Source organism: Lithobates pipiens, unplaced genomic scaffold, assembly GCF_037356315.1.
Source record: "Lithobates pipiens isolate NorthernLeopardFrog02 unplaced genomic scaffold, aLitPip1_a1.2 Scaffold_22, whole genome shotgun sequence".
NCBI lineage: Eukaryota > Metazoa > Chordata > Amphibia > Anura > Ranidae > Lithobates > Lithobates pipiens.
This window is the reverse complement of record NW_027507784.1, coordinates 319,500,458-319,520,296: the sequence shown is the minus strand read 5'-3', so window position 1 is coordinate 319,520,296 and position 19,839 is coordinate 319,500,458. Positions and strand designations below refer to the sequence as shown.

General features: G+C 45.5%; 1 protein-coding gene across 1 annotated transcript in view; it reads right to left on the bottom strand.

Annotated features, from left to right (window-relative positions):
* Positions 1 to 879: 879 nt before the first annotated feature.
* Positions 880 to 19,839, bottom strand: part of LOC143925741 (uncharacterized) — a 42,233-nt gene continuing 23,273 nt past the window's right edge. Inside the window, exons 2-5 of the mRNA XM_077450193.1 lie at positions 16,999 to 17,142; positions 11,875 to 12,018; positions 10,986 to 11,129; positions 880 to 3,370 (exon numbers count right to left, since the gene is read on the bottom strand). Of these exons, the coding sequence (XP_077306319.1) occupies positions 3,285 to 3,370; positions 10,986 to 11,129; positions 11,875 to 12,018; positions 16,999 to 17,142 (518 nt within the window). The 3' untranslated portion in view covers positions 880 to 3,284. The remainder of the gene's footprint in view (positions 3,371 to 10,985; positions 11,130 to 11,874; positions 12,019 to 16,998; positions 17,143 to 19,839) is intronic.

The following is a 19,839-nucleotide window of genomic DNA, read 5'->3' as shown; positions in this document are numbered from 1 at the left end:
GTAGAGTCTTCAAAGGTTGATGGTAAAAGCCCGGATAACTGGATCACTGTGACATTGCTTCTGTACCTGTCCATGCTGTTTCACTTACCTGTATTTTGTCTGGATATTTTTTGTTATGCTAAAAAAAAAATATTTTGCTCCCAGTTTCTTTTATCTCTCTGGAACTCTATTGATGAGACCTCTGTGCTGAGATCCTGTGTCTGCTCACCTACTGTATCCATTATAGGGGATTGCCTCTCTGCTTGCTGAATTAAAATTTTACATTATGAAAGATGTAACTGGAGACCTCTGCAGGGACATCCAAGTTGAACCATCAAGTTCTTCCACCCCCAACTTGCTCACCCATGTCTTTATGACCGTTGCTTTGTGCACTGGTCCAAATCATTTGATGGAGGGGGGATTGTGGAGTGGGTTTTTTTTTTTTGTCCAGGGTTTGAACTTGGCCCCTTAGTTCCAGTGAAGGAAACTCTTAAGGTATCAGTATGCCAAGACATTTTGGACAATTTCATGCTCCTAACTTTGTGGAAACAGTTTGGGGATGGCCCCTTCCTGTTCCAACATGAACAGTGCACAATGCAAGGTCCATAAAGACATGGCTGAGCAAGTTTGGGGTGAAAGAACTTGACTGGCTTGCACAGAGTCCTGACCTCAATCCAATAGAACACCTTTGGGATGATTTAGAGTGGAGACTGTGAGCCAGGCCTTCTCGTCCACATCAGTGCCTGACCTCACAAATGCGCTTCTAGAAGAATGGTCAAATATTCCTGTGACGGACCCCGGTACTCAAGAGGAGCATGTCCATCATATAAGCTTCCTTTGCCCGGTAACACAATGATACAAGATCCCCCAGCCCACCTAGTCGCTAGTCAGGACACAGTGTAGGGTGGTGAAAAACATAAAACTGTTTATTGAAAACTCACAGAGCATTTATATACCACACAAAATCACATAAACCCTTGCTCACATTATTGTATGCCAAGGAAACTGTGCACAGGAATATAATTAACATAACTAAAGAACAGCCATCATAAAATACGTTAATCGCTTTAGCAACTTATATCTGACAGAGATATACTTAACATGAGCTAATTAACTAGGCACTGAAACCAGCCTAGGTGACGAGATCATTCGGCACCTGCAACCCTGAATACAAAGTACTGTAAAATACACATTGTTACAAGTATAAACACATAGATGAGAAGACAGACAGAAACAATAGGGGATCCAATTAACAATGGGAGGAAGACACTTAGGAGGCACACTATGGGAGAGACCTACTTACAATAAACACATTATGGCAGGTGACCCCAGTTGTTTGAGCTGATTACATTAACATCTACAGTCATTGCTAGTTTGAGGCATAGGGGCCCCAAATAGGTATATGGACCCTCCAGTTCCCAGAGTCTATGTGTTTTGGGAGATATTGACTTGAATCAAATCAGGGCCACTCCAATGGTCTCACAGGCACACACTTCCCAAAGAGCAGTGTTTACTTAAAAAACAGGGCCCATAGTCAGTATGCAAGAGGCCAGCCTGCAGTCCCCTCCAAAAGCCCCTGTGCTGGCTGGGTCAGTCACGATTCCCATAGACACACTCCTAAACCTTGTAAACAGCCTTCCCAGAAGAGTTGAAGCTGTTATAGCTGCAAAGGGTTGGCCAACTCAATACTGAACCCTACGGACTAATGCCCCATACACACGATCAGAAATTCCCCCAGCAAAAGTCCGATGTGAGCTTTTGGTTGGAAATTCCGACCATGTGTGTACCCTCCATCCGAATTTTGCTGGCGGAGTTCCCACCAGCAAAAGATTGAGAGCAGACTGAGAAAACGTTCCGATTGTCTGTAGCAATTCCGACACGCAAAATTCCTACACATGCTCGGAAACAATTGGACGCATGCTCGGAAGCATTGAACTTAATTTTCTCGTCGTAGTGTTGTACGTCACCGCATTCTTAATGGTCGAAAGTCCAGAGAACTTTTGTGTGACCGTGTGTATGCTAGCCAAGCTTTAGCAGAATTCCGTCCAAAAAACCAACCAAATTTTTTTCTGCCCTTTAATCCGCTCGTGTGTATGGGGCATAAGACTGGGATGTCATTAAAGGGGTTGTAAAGGTAAATGTTTTTTCACCTTAATGCATTCTATGCATTAAGGTGAAAAAACATCTCACACTGCCGGCGCCCCCAGTCCCCCCGTTTTACTTACCTGACCCCTCGAAAATCCCACGCTCGCCCCCGCCGTCCTCTTCGCCGCTTAGCCTGGCCGCTGATTGGCTGGAGTGGATGGATTGAAAGCAGCGCAGCCATTGGCTCGCACTGCTGTCAATCACATCCAATGACGCATCGCGCCGGGGGGCGGGGCCTTGTGATACAGAGAGCGGCTATAGCCGCCGGCTGTATCACGGGAGCGCGCCCGCAGTGCTTCTCACCAATGCGAGGGAGCTCGCATTAACGTGAGAAGCACCTGCGGGAGGAAGCAGAGACAGCCGCCGAGGGACCCCAGAAGAGCAGGTTCGGGGCCACTCTGTGCAAAACGAGCTGCACAGTGGAGGTAAGTATGACATGTTTGTTATTTTAAAAAAATAAAAATTTTTACTTTACAACCCCTTTAAAGTTCATGTGCATGTAAAGACTGGTGTCCCAATACTTTTGGCAATATAAAGCGTATATATAAGATTTAAATAATTACAAACTTTATTCACAGATACATGTTTACAAAGAGACAAATAAAAGAATTGTAAAGCCTACAACTTGCAAGTCCAGTGATCCTCAGAGCCAAACAGGTCTGAGCCAAACAAAATTCACAGCTCCCACCATGCAGTAGAACTGTCTCCTGTCCTGCGCTATCCATGTTCTGCTGACAGTCACTATGGTGGAGCGCAGGGGGCGGAGTTAGATACATAATGATCCTGGCTAACAGGTCCTGGATTGCATATTAAGTACTCTTGCATGGCAAAAAAATTAGGAAGTGATTATCAGTTTTAAATATTGGGTGTTTTTCTTCAAGTCTCTTGCTTTCAGCTTGAATTTTCATCCCACTTCACCTCTTGTAGAGATTAAATAATGTTTAAGGTGGCAGGTGACAATGGCAGTTAATGGTGACAGCTGATGATGGCAGTTAATGGTGACAGCTGACGATGGCAGTTAATGGTGACAGCTGATGATGGCAGTTAATGGTGACAGCTGACGATGGCAGTTAATGGTGACAGCTGATGATGGCAGTTAATGGTGACAGCTGATGTGAAAATGTGAAATTTGAAAGCAGTCTAAAGGATCTTCTCCAGGGCTAGTATTCACTCACACAGGGGTAGCTCATAATGGATTTGCTCTCTTGTACAGGGTACGGCAGTCCTCCGGGAATAACATGTGATGCTGCAAACACAAACAAAACAATGTTACCACATGATTAATACCTACAAAGCCCACAGATGGAATACTAGAATCTCCCCAAGAGAGACACAGATGGCAATAAAAACTAAAAGAGGTGCTTACCCTTCCCCAATCTATCCAAAGCGCTAGAGCTCTAAAGGGTAAGTTCACCTTTGTACATTTTTTTTTCTAAATTCTAGCTCCCCTATGCACCAATATAGCATTCAATTACTTCTTTGCAAAAATATCAAAGCTTTCCATTAAATCTACAGTCACTTACTTTTCTTGTCCTAATCCACGTTTCCAGACATTTCCATTAGTAATGTCTTTCTTCCTTACAGGCTGTAGGTCATAACACAGGAAGGAGTTGAACAGCTGATTTCATTAGCACACACCCTGCATCATCCACCCTCCCTCTCCCAGGGGTATGTTTTTTAACCACTTGACATCCACACTATGGCCGAGTGACGGCCACAGCGCAGATGTGAATTCCTGGGAGGCCGTCATATGACGGCTTCCCCTGTGCACGCTCCCTGCATGCGCTGTGATCACCAATCTGAGTAAGGGGCCGGTGATCGCTTTTTTTTCTCCTCACGCTCACAGCGGAGGAGAAAAAAAAGCCGATCACAGACTCATCTTAAAGGGACATTGGTCCCGAAACGGAAGATGCAATTATGCCTCATTTATGCCTCACTAACAGTGCCCACAAGTGCCACCTATCAGTGCCCACAAGTGCCATCTATCAATGCCCACCAGTGGTGCCAATCAGTGGTCAGCTGGTCAACTCCTTCCTGTGTCATGACCTACAGTCTGATCAGGAAGACATTACTAATGGAAACGTGGATTAGGACAAACAAGTAAGTGACTGTATATTTAATTAAAAACTTTGATATTTTTGCAAATAGGTACATGAATGATATATTGGTGCATAGGGGAGCTGGAATTTAGAAAAAAAAATGTACAAAGGTGAAATTTCCCTTTAAAGGGTTTGTTCGGCTTTACTAAAACACTGCCTACCTGCCTGCCTGCCTCCCCCCCCTCACCCCCAGGCAGGCTGCACTGGGGGTGAGGGGGGGACACGCACGCAGGCTGCACTGGGGGTGAGGGGGGAACACGCACGCAGGCTGCACTGGGGGTGAGGGGGGGACACGCAGGCAGGCTGCACTGGGGGTGAGGCGGGGGACACGCAGGCAGGCTGCACTGGGGGTGAGGGGGACATGCACGCAGGCTGCACTGGGGGTGAGGGGAGGGACATGCAGGCAGGCAGGCTGCACTGGGGGTGAGGGGGGACACGCAGGCAGGCTGCACTGGGGGTGAGGGGGGGGACACGCAGGCAGGCTGCACTGGGGGTGAGGGGGACATGCACGCAGGCTGCACTGGGGGTGAGGGGAGGGACATGCAGGCAGGCAGGCTGCACTGGGGGTGAGGGGGGACACGCAGGCAGGCTGCACTGGGGGTGAGGGGGGGGACACGCAGGCAGGCTGCACTGGGGGTGAGGGGGGGGACATGCAGGCAGACAGGCTGCACTGGGGGTGAGGGGGGACACGCACGCTGCACTGGGGGTGGGGGGGGGACACGCAGGCAGGCTGCACTGGGGGTGAGGGGGGAACACGCACGCAGGCTGCACTGGGGGTGAGGGGGGGACACGCAGGCAGGCTGCACTGGGGGTGAGGGGGGGACACGCACGCAGGCTGCACTGGGGGTGAGGGGGGAACACGCACGCAGGCTGCACTGGGGGTGAGGGGGGGACACGCAGGCAGGCTGCACTGGGGGTGAGGCGGGGGACACGCAGGCAGGCTGCACTGGGGGTGAGGGGGGACACGCACGCAGGTTGCACTGGGGGTGAGGCGGGGGACACGCAGCCAGGCTGCACTGGGGGTGAGGGACACGCACGCAGGCTGCGCAGAGGGGGGGCGACACGCAGGCAGGCTGCACTGGGGGTGAGGACACGCATGCAGGCTGCACTGGGGGGACACGCACGCAGGCTGCACTGGGGGTGAGGGGGACATGCACGCAGGCTGCACTGGGGGTGAGGGGAGGGACATGCAGGCAGGCAGGCTGCACTGGGGGTGAGGGGGGACACGCAGGCAGGCTGCACTGGGGGTGAGGGGGGGACACGCAGGCAGGCTGCACTGGGGGTGAGGGGGGGACATGCAGGCAGACAGGCTGCACTGGGGGTGAGGGGGGACACGCACGCTGCACTGGGGGTGGGGGGGGACACGCAGGCAGGCTGCACTGGGGGTGAGGGGGGACACGCAGGCAGGAAGGCTGCACTGGGGGTGAGGGGGGACACGCACGCTGCACTGGGGGTGGGGGGGGACACGCAGGCAGGCTGCACTGGGGGTGAGGGGGGACACGCAGGCAGGCAGGCTGCACTGGGGGTGAGGGGGGACACGCAGGCAGGCAGGCTGCACTGGGGGTGAGGGGGGACACGCAGGCAGGCAGGCTGCACTGGGGGTGAGGGGGGACACGCACGCTGCACTGGGGGTGGGGGGGACACGCAGGCAGGCTGCACTGGGGGTGAGGGGGGATACATGCAGGCAGGCAGACTGCACTGGGGGTGGGGGGGGACATGCACGCAGGCTGCGGTGGGGGACACGCACGCAGGCTGCACGGGGGTGGGGGTTCACGCGGGCTGCACTGGCGGGACACAGGCTGGCTGCATTGGTGGACAAAGTTGTTGTTAATATTTCTATATATATCTGCACTGGGGTGAGGGGGGGACACGCACGCAGGCTGCACTGGGGGTGAGGGGGGACACGCAGGCAGGCTGCACTGGGGGTGAGGGGGGGACACGCAAGCAGGCTGCACTGGGGGTGAGGCGGGGGACACGCAGGCAGGCTGCACTGGGGGTGAGGGGGGACACGCAGGCAGGCTGCACTGGGGGTGAGGCGGGGGACACGCATCCAGGCTGCACTGGGGGTGAGGGACACGCACGCAGGCAGCGCAGAGGGGGGGGCGACACGCAGGCAGGCTGCACTGGGGGTGAGGACATGCATGCAGGCTGCACTGGGGGTGAGGAGGACATGCACGCAGGCTGCACTGGGGGTGAGGAGGACATGCACGCAGGCTGCACTGGGGGTTAGGGGGGGACATGCAGGCAGGCAGGCTGCACTGGGGGTGAGGGGGGACACGCGGGCAGGCTGCACTGGGGGTGAGGGGGGGGGGGACACGCAGGCAGGCTGCACTGGGGGTGAGGGGGGGACATGCAGGCAGGCAGGCTGCACTGGGGGTGAGGGGGGGACACGCACGCTGCACTGGGGGTGGGGAGGACACGCAGGCAGGCTGCACTGGGGGTGAGGGGGGACACGCAGGCAGGCTGCACTGGGGGTGAGGGGGGACACGCACGCTGCACTGGGGGTGGGGGGACACGCAGGCAGGCTGCACTGGGGGTGAGGGGGGGGACGTGCATGCAGGCTGCGGTGGGGGACATGCACGCAGGCTGCACGGGGGTGGAGGTTCACGCGGGCTGCACTGGCGGGACACAGGCTGGCTGCATTGGTGGACAAAGTTGTTGTTAATATTTATTTTTATAACTTAATTCTGCATAAAACGTTGTTTGGTAGATCTAAGGAGATTGCACTGAAAACCTGTAATGTGTGAGGAGAGCTTAAAGGGGTTGTAAACCTTTGTGTTTTTTAACCTCAATGTATTCTATGCATTGAGGTGAAAAACTTATTTCAGTGCAGCAGCCCCTCCCCCCCCCCCCCCCCAATGCCCCCGTTTTACTTACCTGAATCCTCCTTTTTCTCACGCCTTTTTGTCCTGATTGGCTAGATTGATAGCAGCGCAGCCATTGGTTCCCGCTGCTGTCAATCAAATCCAATGACGCGGGTGGTGGGACCAAGTCCAGCATTTGTGCCTGTGGATGCAAATGCTGGACTAGGGAGCACACCCACAAGGTAACCCCCCTTGGGAGAGCACTTCTCCTAGGGGGTTATCTGGTGTGGGGAGGCGCCACAGGATCTGCCGAGGGACCCCAGAAGAGGAGGTTAGGGGCCACTTTGTGCAAAACTAGCTGCACAGTGGAGGTAAGTATGACATGTTTGTTATTTAAAAAAAAAAGAAAAATCCTTTTACAATCACTTTAAGATACTGAGCATACTACATGTGACGTCTTTATGCTATCTGACTGACTGCGGGAACACCGGAGATCGCATGCTCGGGACATCACTCTATACATCTTTTAATGCAATTTTATTGTGGAAAATATGTAAGTACACTTCTATTATTAAAGATACTGATTTTGTTTTTAAACATATTGCGCTATGATATGTTGTTTTTTCTTTTTTTTTGCATTACATTGTTGAGAGAGTTGGCAGCAAGGGGGTGAGGAGTCTCAGGAAGACATCCCAGTAATTTTCAATGCACTGTTGACCATCTATTATTGTCCACACTATCTGGTAAGGAGGCAACCATATCGTATATCTTAGGTGATATCCCGGGTGTGATCAGCATTGGATGTAACAACTCTTTCTTGGATTGCTTATTCTTATTGCTTATTGATTAAGAGCAGCATTCACTTGCATTTGTATATGAAACTATACACATTATATATTTTTTGGGATGTTGCACATCAATTACCTATTTTTTAGTTTGTTTGTTTGTTTTTAATTTGTGAATTGGGACTTATTTGTTTAGAGGATTTTAATATTGTTTTTTCAACACACTAATTTTATTATGTGGGTGTATTTTTCTATGAAATGTAAATTTGCATTAATTTCCCATTTTTGCACTTTATGAACTGAGATTTTCATTAATTTATATTAGTGTTTTATGAACATTAAGTACGCTATATTTTCTATCATGTTGTATTAATTTAGCACCACACAATTTCATTATTTACTTCTTTAGCATTGTTTGTTATATCCCCAACCTTTCCCAATCTGTTACTGGAACACATTTGCTAGCTTTTTTAATTTTTTTTATTTTTTTTAAAGTTCTACAATCAGGGGTGGACTGACAACTCAAAGGGCCCCCGGGCAATAGGAGATTATGGGGCCCCCTGGCAATCAGATTATGGGGCCACACAGTATACACATACATGTTTCTATTGGCTGAGAAGTTACTGGTGGGGCAGCTATAATCTCAGGATTTTTATAACAAAAGGATGGCGGTAAGGGACATTTCAGAGACAGATGTAAAAAAAACACAGATTTTTACATACTGTCCCTGTTTTTTCTGAGGTTGGCAACTTTGATGGGGCCCCCTAGTGGCCTGGGGCCCTCGGGCAGTGCCCGAGTGGCCGAATAGTCAGTCCGCCCCTGCCTGCAATAACAACCATGCATGAGCCACCCCCTATCTTGATGTAAATACTGAGAGGTCTGTGATCCAGCCTGTCTGGGTAAAGCGTTTTCTGATGATGTGCTGGGATCTGGCTGTGTTTCTTGGACTGGGCTGGCCAACTTTCCATATTTTTCTAAAAAAATGTAAAAAAAGTAACAATATGCACTAGATAGATGAAGATATATAGATGGGGTGAGGAGCACCAGAGAGAAATATGCATAGATAGATGGATGGATAATATGAATAGATGGATGGATAAGATGAATGGTTGGATGAGCCGATGGATTGATAAGATAGATAAGCCCTTTCTAGGCCCTGTAGCTGTTGAATATTTTAGATATATAAAAATAGACACAACAGAGAGCGAGACAGTAATAGGGTGATATATATATATGGATGGATGCGGAGGCGTAGCTAAATCCTTTATGGCCCTGGTGCAAGAAACATAGCAGGCCCCCCCCCCCCCCAACCAGGGCCCTTTCAACTGGTCGTGAGGTCCTTCCTACTGGTCCTGGGGCCATTTACTCCTGTGCCACTTTTCTGCAACTTTGGAAGGAAACAAGGAAAGCGCTAGCAAGTTGCAAGACTTTGGGGGTTGCAGCGGTGTGAACCCTTTCACATGTTCCACAGTGCGTTCCCTCCCCAGTGGCTGAAGAACAGGGTCCAATCGCAGGTGTGAGCTTTGCGACCCGGGTAGCTATGCCACTAGATAGATGAGATTTATAAATGGAGTGATAGAATGGATGGTGAGATGATTGAGATGGATGGATGTCTAAACGGACAGCTCCAAGGGAGCCCCCTACACTTCTAGACCCTATAGAACAGTGGCGCCAAACCTTTTTGGCACCAGGGACTGGTTTCATGAAAGATATTTCCAAGGATTGGAGGGGGGGGGGGCGTGGGTTTTAGCACTTCAGTTATCCCAACACCATGTGGTGGCAGGATGATTAAAGCGCATTATTTCTATTATTACATTGTAATATATATCTGTGGGAGCCACTTCCCACCAAAGCCTGTCACCAGATGCAATGTGTCACTGCTGTTGCAGCTTGTCACTAGCCTGGCACCACAGCACCAGATGAAGCACCAGATGAAGAATTTAAGGGCAGCTTGTAATTATGTGTTTTTTGATTGTGGTGAAACACTTAAAACTTGCAGCCTTTTCCCAATGCTATTCCATCCTATGAGAAGGTGGACCCAACAGCGGTGATGCAGGGTGGAAGGTGATGATGAAATTACTCCGCTGGCCCCTGCAGCTCCACCTTCAGTGCAGCCTGTGTGACCCTTCTGCAAACAGGGCACAGACTGCCACTGGTCTGCGGCCCGAGGTTTGGGCACCTCTACTGTAGAAGGTGTAGCACCCTTTAGTGTGCTAGAAAGGGTTGTGTACACAGTTTGTTAGTGTAGTTAAATTTAGGCTTGGCTGGCAGCCAGGCCTATGTGTTTTGAATCTGGGTCAGGGTAAGTCATTCAGGAAGGCTGGATGACTCATCAGGCCGCACCTCTGGTACCTCCCCCCTACTTGATGGAACTTTTGAGAAACTTCCATAAGAATGGAAGGGAGGTTAGGAGGAGCTGCCTGGAGTATTGATGAGGGCCCCAACCAATCCCCGGACAGATATGCTGGCAGGGGGAGGGACCTCTTAAATACTTAGGCTCAGGCCAGCAGGGGCAGTGGAGCTGGGTGGAAGCTGGAGATGGAATACTGAGGAGGCTTTCGGAGGCCCCTGAGGGTGCCCCCTAGTATGGGGGTGGCCTGGGGCTCTGGTGCTGGAGGGTTCCTCTACAACACATGGAGGAAGCCAGTCCTGGATGCACAGGAGCAGGTGTGAGGATAGGGGGAGAGAGTCAGCATGGCCAGGAGATCTCCTGGAGAAGTTAGCCAGGGCCGGTCTGGGAGGACTGTGGAAGGACTAGCCAGGAGGGCTAGTGAAAGAGGCAGCTGCAGCCAGGTGGGCTGGCAGTGCATGAAGAGGTGGTTCTGGGATCAGTAGCCACAGGGATAAAGGTGAGCTCCTAAACTCTGCTAAAAGCCTATATTTACATAGACAGACAGGCTTGAGTTTAGGAGCTTTGGCAAAAAAAACACCAAACTCTCCAAAACTCAAGTTTATAAGGTGTCGGTGTACATGAAGCCTTAGAACCCCTGTCAGGTTTTTTATTATGGTCCCACTGGGGAGGTTTCCCATCACATCATACCCCGGTAACCACACAGGAACTAAAGACTACCTCTGTGGACATAGATACAACCCTGACAGGATTTCTAATCCATTCCCTGTCTAGAGTTCCCCTTTCAAGCCTACACAGCACAGTATTCAGAGTAGCGCAGTACCTTTCCTGCTTTTCCGCACTCGGGAGATGGGGAACAGGGTCTGTGTCCACGTGTCAGGAGGTCTAGGTATGTCTAGCACCGTGTGCCGGTCTGGTTGCGTCTCTTGCACACGGTAGGGAAGCTCCTCCGATAAGCCAGGTTTCTCTGAAAAACATAAGCAACATATACAGGTCAGATGTTGAGCTGTGCTGAACATCGAATAAAAATAAAAAAAGCCCAAAAAAAGTCCCTTTCCCTGTCTCAAATGGGAGATGTCAGAGGTCTGTTAGGTCTGATCTCTCCCCATAGCTCCCCCCCCCCCCCAACAGGGCTGATAAAAATTGCAATAAATAACAAACAAAAAAATTTGTAAAAAATAATAAAAACAAAAAACACACTGACACTGTCCCCCCCCCCCCCCCCTTAAAAAAACATTGTAAAAAGTTATAAACATTCATGAACTTCTAAACAGAAAATAATAAGCTTAGATAAAAGTGTGTGTGTGTGTGTGTGTGTGTATATCTATATATCTATATATATATATATATATATATATATATATAAATATATATATATTCTTTTATCTTAACTTTGCAAAAAATAAGTACATCAAAAAAAGTAAGATAAAAGAATATAAGTACATATAATATATATGTATGTACTAGTTATATTCTTTTATCTTACCTCCCTTTTTTTTTTCTTTTTTTTTATGTACTTATCATTTTTTGTAAAGTTATCCAAAGGATTAATTAGCTAATCAAAAAAACCCACTAGATTAAAAAAAATAATCATCTAGTCGATGACTAATTGAAAAAATTATAGATTAGTCGGCAGACAAACTAATCGTCAGTTGCAGCTCTAATAGTTTGTAGACTCTATAACTTTTGCGCAAATCAATCAATATATGTACCTTTCCTGCTTTCCCGCACTCGGGAGATGGGGAACAGGGGCTGTGTCCACGTGTCAGCAGATCTAGGTATGTCTAGCACCATGTGCCAGTCTGGTTGCGTCTCTTGCACAGGGTAGGGAAACTCCTCCGATAGGCCAGGTTTCTCTGAAAAACATAAGCAACATATACAGGTCAGAGGTTGAGCTGTGCTGAACATCGAATAAAAATAAAAAAAAGCCCAAAAAAAGTTTTGAAAATCCTCAACTATTTGAAAATCTTAGACTGAGAAACAAAATAATTACTCCATATTGAGGCTTTGATAATGGGACAACATTTTTGTTCGTCTTACTAACTAAATTGGTAAATTTGTATTTGCACGCTATTTTAAATAACCCTTTTGTCAATGTGTTAGCTTGTAATAAATACGAGAGGTGTGTGTGGGTTTTTTTTTTTTTTTATATTGCACTGAAGAAAATGCTTTGTTGCTGTGTGCACCATACTATCGCAGTCCCGCTGTAAGTCGCTGATTGTGTGACGGACTGGGGTTTATATATTCACAAAACAGACACCCCAAAGCAAAGTACATATTCATTTTTTTTTTATTTCTAAATATCTCCCTTCTATTCTATTAATAACCAGTAGATGGCAGAGAAGGTACACAAACAGAGTCTATATAAGGTGTAATGTTCGGGGGACCAGGTAGATCGCAGGACACAGGCTTTTCACACAACAAGGGGTTTATTAAACTTAAACAGCTTTACAGCAGCCAAAAAAATAAAAGGAAAAGGTTTTTAGTCTCACCGACTTGCAAAGTCCAGAATAGCTGTCTCAACCAAACAGTACTTGATCTTTTATGGCAGGTAGCTTCCCCTGCCAGGAGGCTTCCAGGCAGGACACTGCTGTCCACTTCTGTTGCTGCAACCCACAACAAACACCAAACACCATGTCCTCTACACTCCTCCACACCCATCTACCACTTCCTGTCTTGTTTTTAAACACACTTCCTCTTACAGGTGAGTTAACCACTTTTGTTCCATTAAAGGGACCACAGTTCAAACAGAGGGGAAACATAACGTCCTTCCAGGACCCAGCCACGGCGTCCTGTACAAAGGCCACACACCATGTGACTGGAAATGAAACTACTTCCAGCCATAAAGCCAGTGGTCATATCTCATGCTGTTTGTGTGATTCTTTGCAGGTATGTACTCTAAATTGTTTCTAATCTGTATTAACCTGTGATAGAAAGATTCCTAAACATCTTGAGCAGATGCAGGAAAAGTCTTAGCAGATTTTATGCTATAGTTTTGCTGTAATTAGAAGTTTAGAACAGCATGTGTGAGAAACAAGTGAAAAGGGCATAAGAACATGAAAATAATGCATTAGTCAGAACAAATGTCTATTATCAGCACTAAACCGTTCTAAATAGGTATATTTAAACCTGATTTATTGAAAATTGCATAGATTAGAAAGCACATGGTTTCTGCTATTAATATAGAAAAAAACCTATTGTATGTAAAGCTTATGCATTGCGTCATACAGACATACAATGTGCACCATCTAGTGGTTAAAAAAAAAGAGTACTACCGAGATAATATTTGTATTAAAGCAATACATTGCCAGTATGATTATTGCACAGTTAAAGTGTACCAGAGAGATAAAGATAATTATCTATAACCCTGAATAACAGGGATATATATGTTATTAAAATATAGTAATGTTCATTGTTGTAACTACGTTTTAAAATACTGTAGTTAAAATCTGTATTATATATTGTTAATGGTTATAAACATGTGACTATAAAAATGTAAAAGATGTATTGTTATGTAAAAATTAAACTACTTTCAGCCATAAAGTCAGTGGTCATATCTCATGCTGTTTGTGTGATTCTTTGCAGTCCACGCCAAGCTGATCACCTTATCTCATTGCGTCTACAACCATCGGCTCTCTTAATTCACATTTTGAGGCCGGTAACAATTGCCACCACTACTAGTATAAATAATATACACATTTTATTACTATAGTTTGTAGAGCTGCCACAACAAGTCGATGTAATCGATTACGTCGACTACAAAAATACGTTGACGTGCGTGCACGGCTTCGATGCGTCACACTGCTCCATGTCTCCAGCTCTTCTCCATGCTGCCGCCCCCCTCGGTATCTCAGGATGGAGAGCGGAGGTAGAAGCCGGTAAACACGGCTCCTTCGTTTTCAGAATGGACAGAGTCAGTGAGCACTGACTCTGTCCATTCACATAACTGAAACATTGTAACCGCCTGTGATTACGATATCTGTTAATGAATGGAGAGAAGCCGGTGTCTTCTCTCCATTCATTATCAGTGCAGCAGAGGCTGCAGAGAAAGGGACTGGGGAATCTCTGTCCTCAGTCCCTTTCCCTGTCTCAAATGGGAGATGTCAGAGGTCTGTTAGGTCTGATCTCTGACCATAGCCCCCCCCAACAGGGCTGATAAAAAATTGCAATAAATAACAAAAAAAAAATTGTAAAAAATAATAAAAACAAAAAACACACTGACACTGTCCCCACACACCCTCCCCCTTAAAAAAAAAAAAAAAAAAAAAAGCATTGTAAAAAATTATAAACATTCATGAACTTCTGAACAGAAAATAATAAGCTAAGATAAAAGTGTATATATATGTGTGTGTGTGTGTGTGTGTATATGTACAGTATATATAGATATGTATATTATATACAGTGGTGTGAAAAAGTGTTTGCCCCCTTCCTCATTTCCTGTTCCTTTGCATGTTTGTCACACTTAAGTGTTTCGGAACATCAAACCAATTTAAACAATAGTCAAGGTCAACACAAGTAAACACAAAATGCAATTTGTAAATGAAGGTGTTTATTATTAAAGGTGAAAAAAAATCCAAACCATCATGGCCCTGTGTGAAAAAGTGATTGCCCCCTAAACCTAATAACTGGTTGGGCAACCCTTAGCAGCAACAACTGCAACCAAGCGTTTGTGATAACGTGCAATGAGGCTTTTACAGCATCCTGGAGGAATTTTGGCCCACTCATCTTTGCAGAATTGTCCTAATTCAGTTACATTAGAGGGTTTTCGAGCATGAACGGCCTTTTTAAGGTCATACCACAACATCTCAATAGGATTCAGGTCAGGACTTTGGCTAGGCCACTCCAAAGTCTTCATTTTGTTTTTCTTCAGCCATTCGGTGGTGGACTTGCTGGTGTGTTTAGGATCATTGTCCTGCTGCAGAACCCAAGTTCGTTTCAGCTTGAGTACACGAACAGATGGTCGGACATTCTCCTTTAGGATCTCTTGGTAGACAGCAGAATTCATAGTTCCTTTTATCACGGCAAGTCTTCCAGGTCCTGAAGCAGCAAAACAGCCCCAGACCATCACACTACCACCACCATATTTTACTGTTGGTATAATGTTCTTTTTATGAAATGCAGTGTTCCTTCTATGCCAGATATACTTGGACACACACCTTCCAAAGAGTTCCACTTTTGTCTCATCGGTCCACAGAATGTTGTCCCAAAAGTCTTGGGGATCATCAAGATGTGTTGTGGAGAAATTGAGACGAGCTTTGATGTTCTTTTTGCTCAGCAGTGGTTTTCTCCTTGGAACTCTGCCATGCAGGCCATTTTTGCCCAGTCTTTTCCTGATGGTGGAGGCATGAACGCTGACCTTAACTGAGGCAAGTGAGGCCTGCAGTCCCTTGGACGTTGTTGTGGGGTCTTTTGTGACCTCTTGGATGAGTCGTCGCTGCGCTCTTGGGGTAATTTTGGGCGGCCGGCCACTCCTGGGAAGGTTCACCACTGTTCCATGTCTTCGCCATTTGTGGATAATGGCTCTCACTGTGGTTCGCTGGATTCCCAAAGCTTTGGAAATGGCTTTATAACCCTTTCCAGACTGATAGATCTCAATTACTTTCTTTCTCAATTGTTCCTGAATTTCTTTGGGTCTCGGCATGATGTGTAGCTTTTAAGGATCTTCTGGTGGACCTTACTGTGTCAAGCAACTAAGTGATGCCTTGATTGTGAACAGGTGTGGCAATAATCAGGCCTGGGTGTGGCTAGAGAAATTGAACTCAGGTGTGGACAACCACAGTTATAGTATGTTTTAACAAGGGGGGCAATCACTTTTTCACACAGGGCCATGATGGTTTGGATTTTTTTTCACCTTTAATAATAAACACCTTCATTTACAAATTGCATTTTGTGTTTACTTGTGTTGACCTTGACTATTGTTTAAATTGGTTTGATGTTCCGAAACACTTAAGTGTGACAAACATGCAAAGGAACAGGAAATGAGGAAGGGGGCAAACACTTTTTCACACCACTGTATATATATATATATATATATATTCTTTTATCTTAACTTTGCAAAAAATAAGTACATAAAAAAGTAAGATAAAAGAATATAAGTACATATAATATGTATGTACTAGTTATATTCTTTTATCTTGCCTCCTTTTTTTTTTTTTTTATGTACTTATCATTTTTTGTAAAGTTATCCAAAGGATTAATTAGCTAATCAAAAAAAAAACCACTAGATTAATAAAAAATAAAAAAAATAGTCTAGTCGATGACTAATCGAAAAAATAATCAATAGATTAGTCGACAGACAAACTAATCGTTAGTTGCAGCTCTAATAGTTTGTAGACTCTAACTTTTGCGCAAATCAATCAATATATGCTTCTTTGGATTTTTTTTTACCAAAAATATGTAGCAGAATACATATTAGCCTAAATTGATGTTTTATAGCAAAAAAGTAAAAAATATAGTTTTTCTAAATTTTTGGTCTTTGTTTACAGCTCAAAAAATAAAAAACCCAGTGGTGATCAAATACCGTCAAAAATATTTGTAAAAATATGATATAAATTTAGTCTGTGTACAGTGTCACATAACCGTAAAATTGTCAGTTACACTAACGCAGTGGCAAAAAGCAAAAAATGGCCTGGTCATGTGGGGGGGGGGGGTTAAATCTTCCGGAGGGCAAGTAGTTAAGTCCGCTTTCCACTTTCCTGTGTGGTTACCAGGGTATGATGTCAGGAACTAAAGACTACCTCTGTGGACATAGATTAGAAATCCTGTCAGGGTTTTATTCCCTGTCTAGAGTTCCCCTTTCAAGCCTGCACAGTACAGTATTCAGAGTAGCGCAGTACCTTTCCTGCTTTCCCGCACTCGGGAGATGGAGAACAGGGGCTGTGTCCACGTGTCAGGAGGTCTAGGTATGTCTAGCACTGTGTGGCGGTCTGGTTGCGTCTCTTGCACAGGGTAGGGAAGCTCCTCCGAAAGGCCAGGTTTCTCTGAAAAACATAAGCAACATATACAGGTCGGATGTTGAGATGTGATGAACATTGAATAAAAATTAAAAAGTCCCAAAAAGTTTTGAAACTCCTCTACTTCAAAATCCTAGACTGAGAAAGAAAATAATTACTCCATATTGAGGCTTTTATAATGGGACAACACAGGAGTCCACATTTATGGGGGTCCACAGTATAGGGGTCTCCATCATTTTTGTTCATCTGAACCAAAATGGTAAATTTGTATTTGCACGCTATTTTAAATACACTTTTGGCAATGTGTTAGCTTGTAATAAATACAAGACGTGTTTTTTTTTTTTAAATATTGCACTGAAGAAAATGTTTTTATGTCCTTAAAAAATGTAATAGCTGGTTTTGCGGGGTGTGTGTGTGTGTTTTTTTTTTTTTTTTTCGGCACCAGGGACAATACTTACAGTGGATTAAAAACACATAAGTTTGTGGTGGCTGCTATGGCCATTGAAATCTTTATTTCTCCATTTCACAGTGGTGATCTTCCGGCTCTGTGGGGGTTAGTGTGAGCAGATTCACCTGCTCCATTCTGATACTGTACTATCGCTTCCCACAATGAAAAGCACTCTAAACATGGAGGATGAATGAAAGGTCCCTCGCCCCCATTAATAGGGGGTACTGTTGGAACTTTTGATGAGTGCCCGTAAGGGGTCCATCTGCTCGTGGTAACCCCCACAGCACCGAAAGGTCATAGCTGTAGAGGTATCAGGGGGAAGAAGGAATAGGCAAAGGAATGAAGATTTAACCACTTAAAGTGGGAGTAAACCCACTGATGGGGTTTTTTTTTTCTTCTTCTGAGAAAAATCATAATGAGCTAGTATGCACTGCATACTAGCTCATTATGAAATACTTACCTTAGGACTAGGCCCCGACATCTTGCCCGATCCATGCTGAGGGAGCTGACATGTTCTTACGGGTATCGCGGCTCTGGCGCTGTGAGTGGCCGGAGCTGCGTTATCACTCCCACACATGCGCGCAGGAGATTTCTTTCCGGCAGGGTCCGGCGTTTGCCGGACTTTCAGCCGAGAATCTCCTGTGCACATGCGCCACTGCAGTCAACATTACGAGGGGAATATCTCCTAAACCGTACAGGTTTAGGAGATATTTATTTTATTTTTTACCTACAGGTAAGCCTTATAGGCTTAGGTAAAACTTGTAAAAAGACTATACAACCGCTTTAAGGACCGAGCCCATTCTGTTTACATGTTTAAAACAGTTTTTATTTTGCTAGAAAATTACTTAGAACCCCCAAACATTATATATATTTTTTTTTCTAACACCCTAGAGAATAAAATGGCAGTCATTGCAATACTTTTTTTTTTCACACCGTATTTTCGCAGCGGTCTTACAAGCGCACTTTTTTGAGTAAAAAAAGACAATAAAACTAGCCTTTTTTTTTTTTTTATATTGTGAAAGATAATGTTACGCCGAGTAAATTGGTACCCAACATGTCACACTTCAAAATTGCGCCCGCTCATGGAATGTCATCAAACTTTTACCCTCAAATCTCCATAAGCAAAAATTTTAAAAATTCTACAGGTTGCATGTTTTGTGTGACAGAGGAGGTCTAGGGCTAGAATTATTGCTCTTACTCTACCGATCGTGGCGATACCTCACATGTGTGGTTTTCATATGCGGGCACTACTCGCATATGCGTTCGCTTCTGCGCGCGAGCTCGTCGGGACGGGGTGTTTTAAAAAAAATAAAATAATAATTTTCTTATTTTATGTGAGTTTATTTATTTTTACACTGTTTAAAAAAAAATGGATCACTTTTATTCCTATTACAAGGAATGTAAACATCCCTTGTAATAGAAAAAAGCATGACAGGTCCTCCTAAAGCAGACCTCCACCATGAAGTGGAAGTTCCGCTCATCTGATCCCTCCCCCCCCTCCGGTGCCACAATTGGCACCTTTCAGGAGAGAGGGGGTGCAGATACCTGGATAATCCAGGTATCTGCACCCACTTCCGGGACAAGCTAGCCGCAGATTTTCATTCAATGTATGTACTGTCCCTGCCCTGGTGCTTTGAAAAAAAATTAATAAAATAAAAATTAACTAGACTTAAACCGGTTGTAAACCTCAGACATGAAATGTGAACAAAGCATATACCTTTTATAGTGTGTACTTCTCTCAGTCTAGAGCACCAAGTGTAATTTCTGTCTGCTGCCACAGCCAGAATTAAAATAGGCAAGTACACATCTTTTTAATACTGGTTTTGCGGGGGTATGCTTTTAGAAATAGTTATAATTAAGCTATACTAGCACTTTGAATCCTAAAAAGACTTATAGTGTCTGTAAAGTCCCAGTAGTTACTACTTGGTTCGGATGCTCCAATACATTTTTTTTTTTTTTTTTATACCGGTAGGTACGAATATCGATACTTTCAGTCAAGTACTCGCCCATACAGAGTACAGATACCTTTGCAGTGCTATTTGAGCCCATACAAAATGAATGGGCTCAAATCGCATTGCAAAGAATTGCATTGGATTTGAACAGGAATGTGGTGTAATTCCTATCCAAATCGCATGCAGTTTCCCGTACCGCTCCTGTGTGAACCCAGACTTGTCACAGTGATTTCAGCCTGGAGCAGTGAGGGAAACCGCTTGCGATTTGGACAGAAATTGCACCGCATTCCTGTTCAAATCCCATGTGATTTTTTATTTTTTATT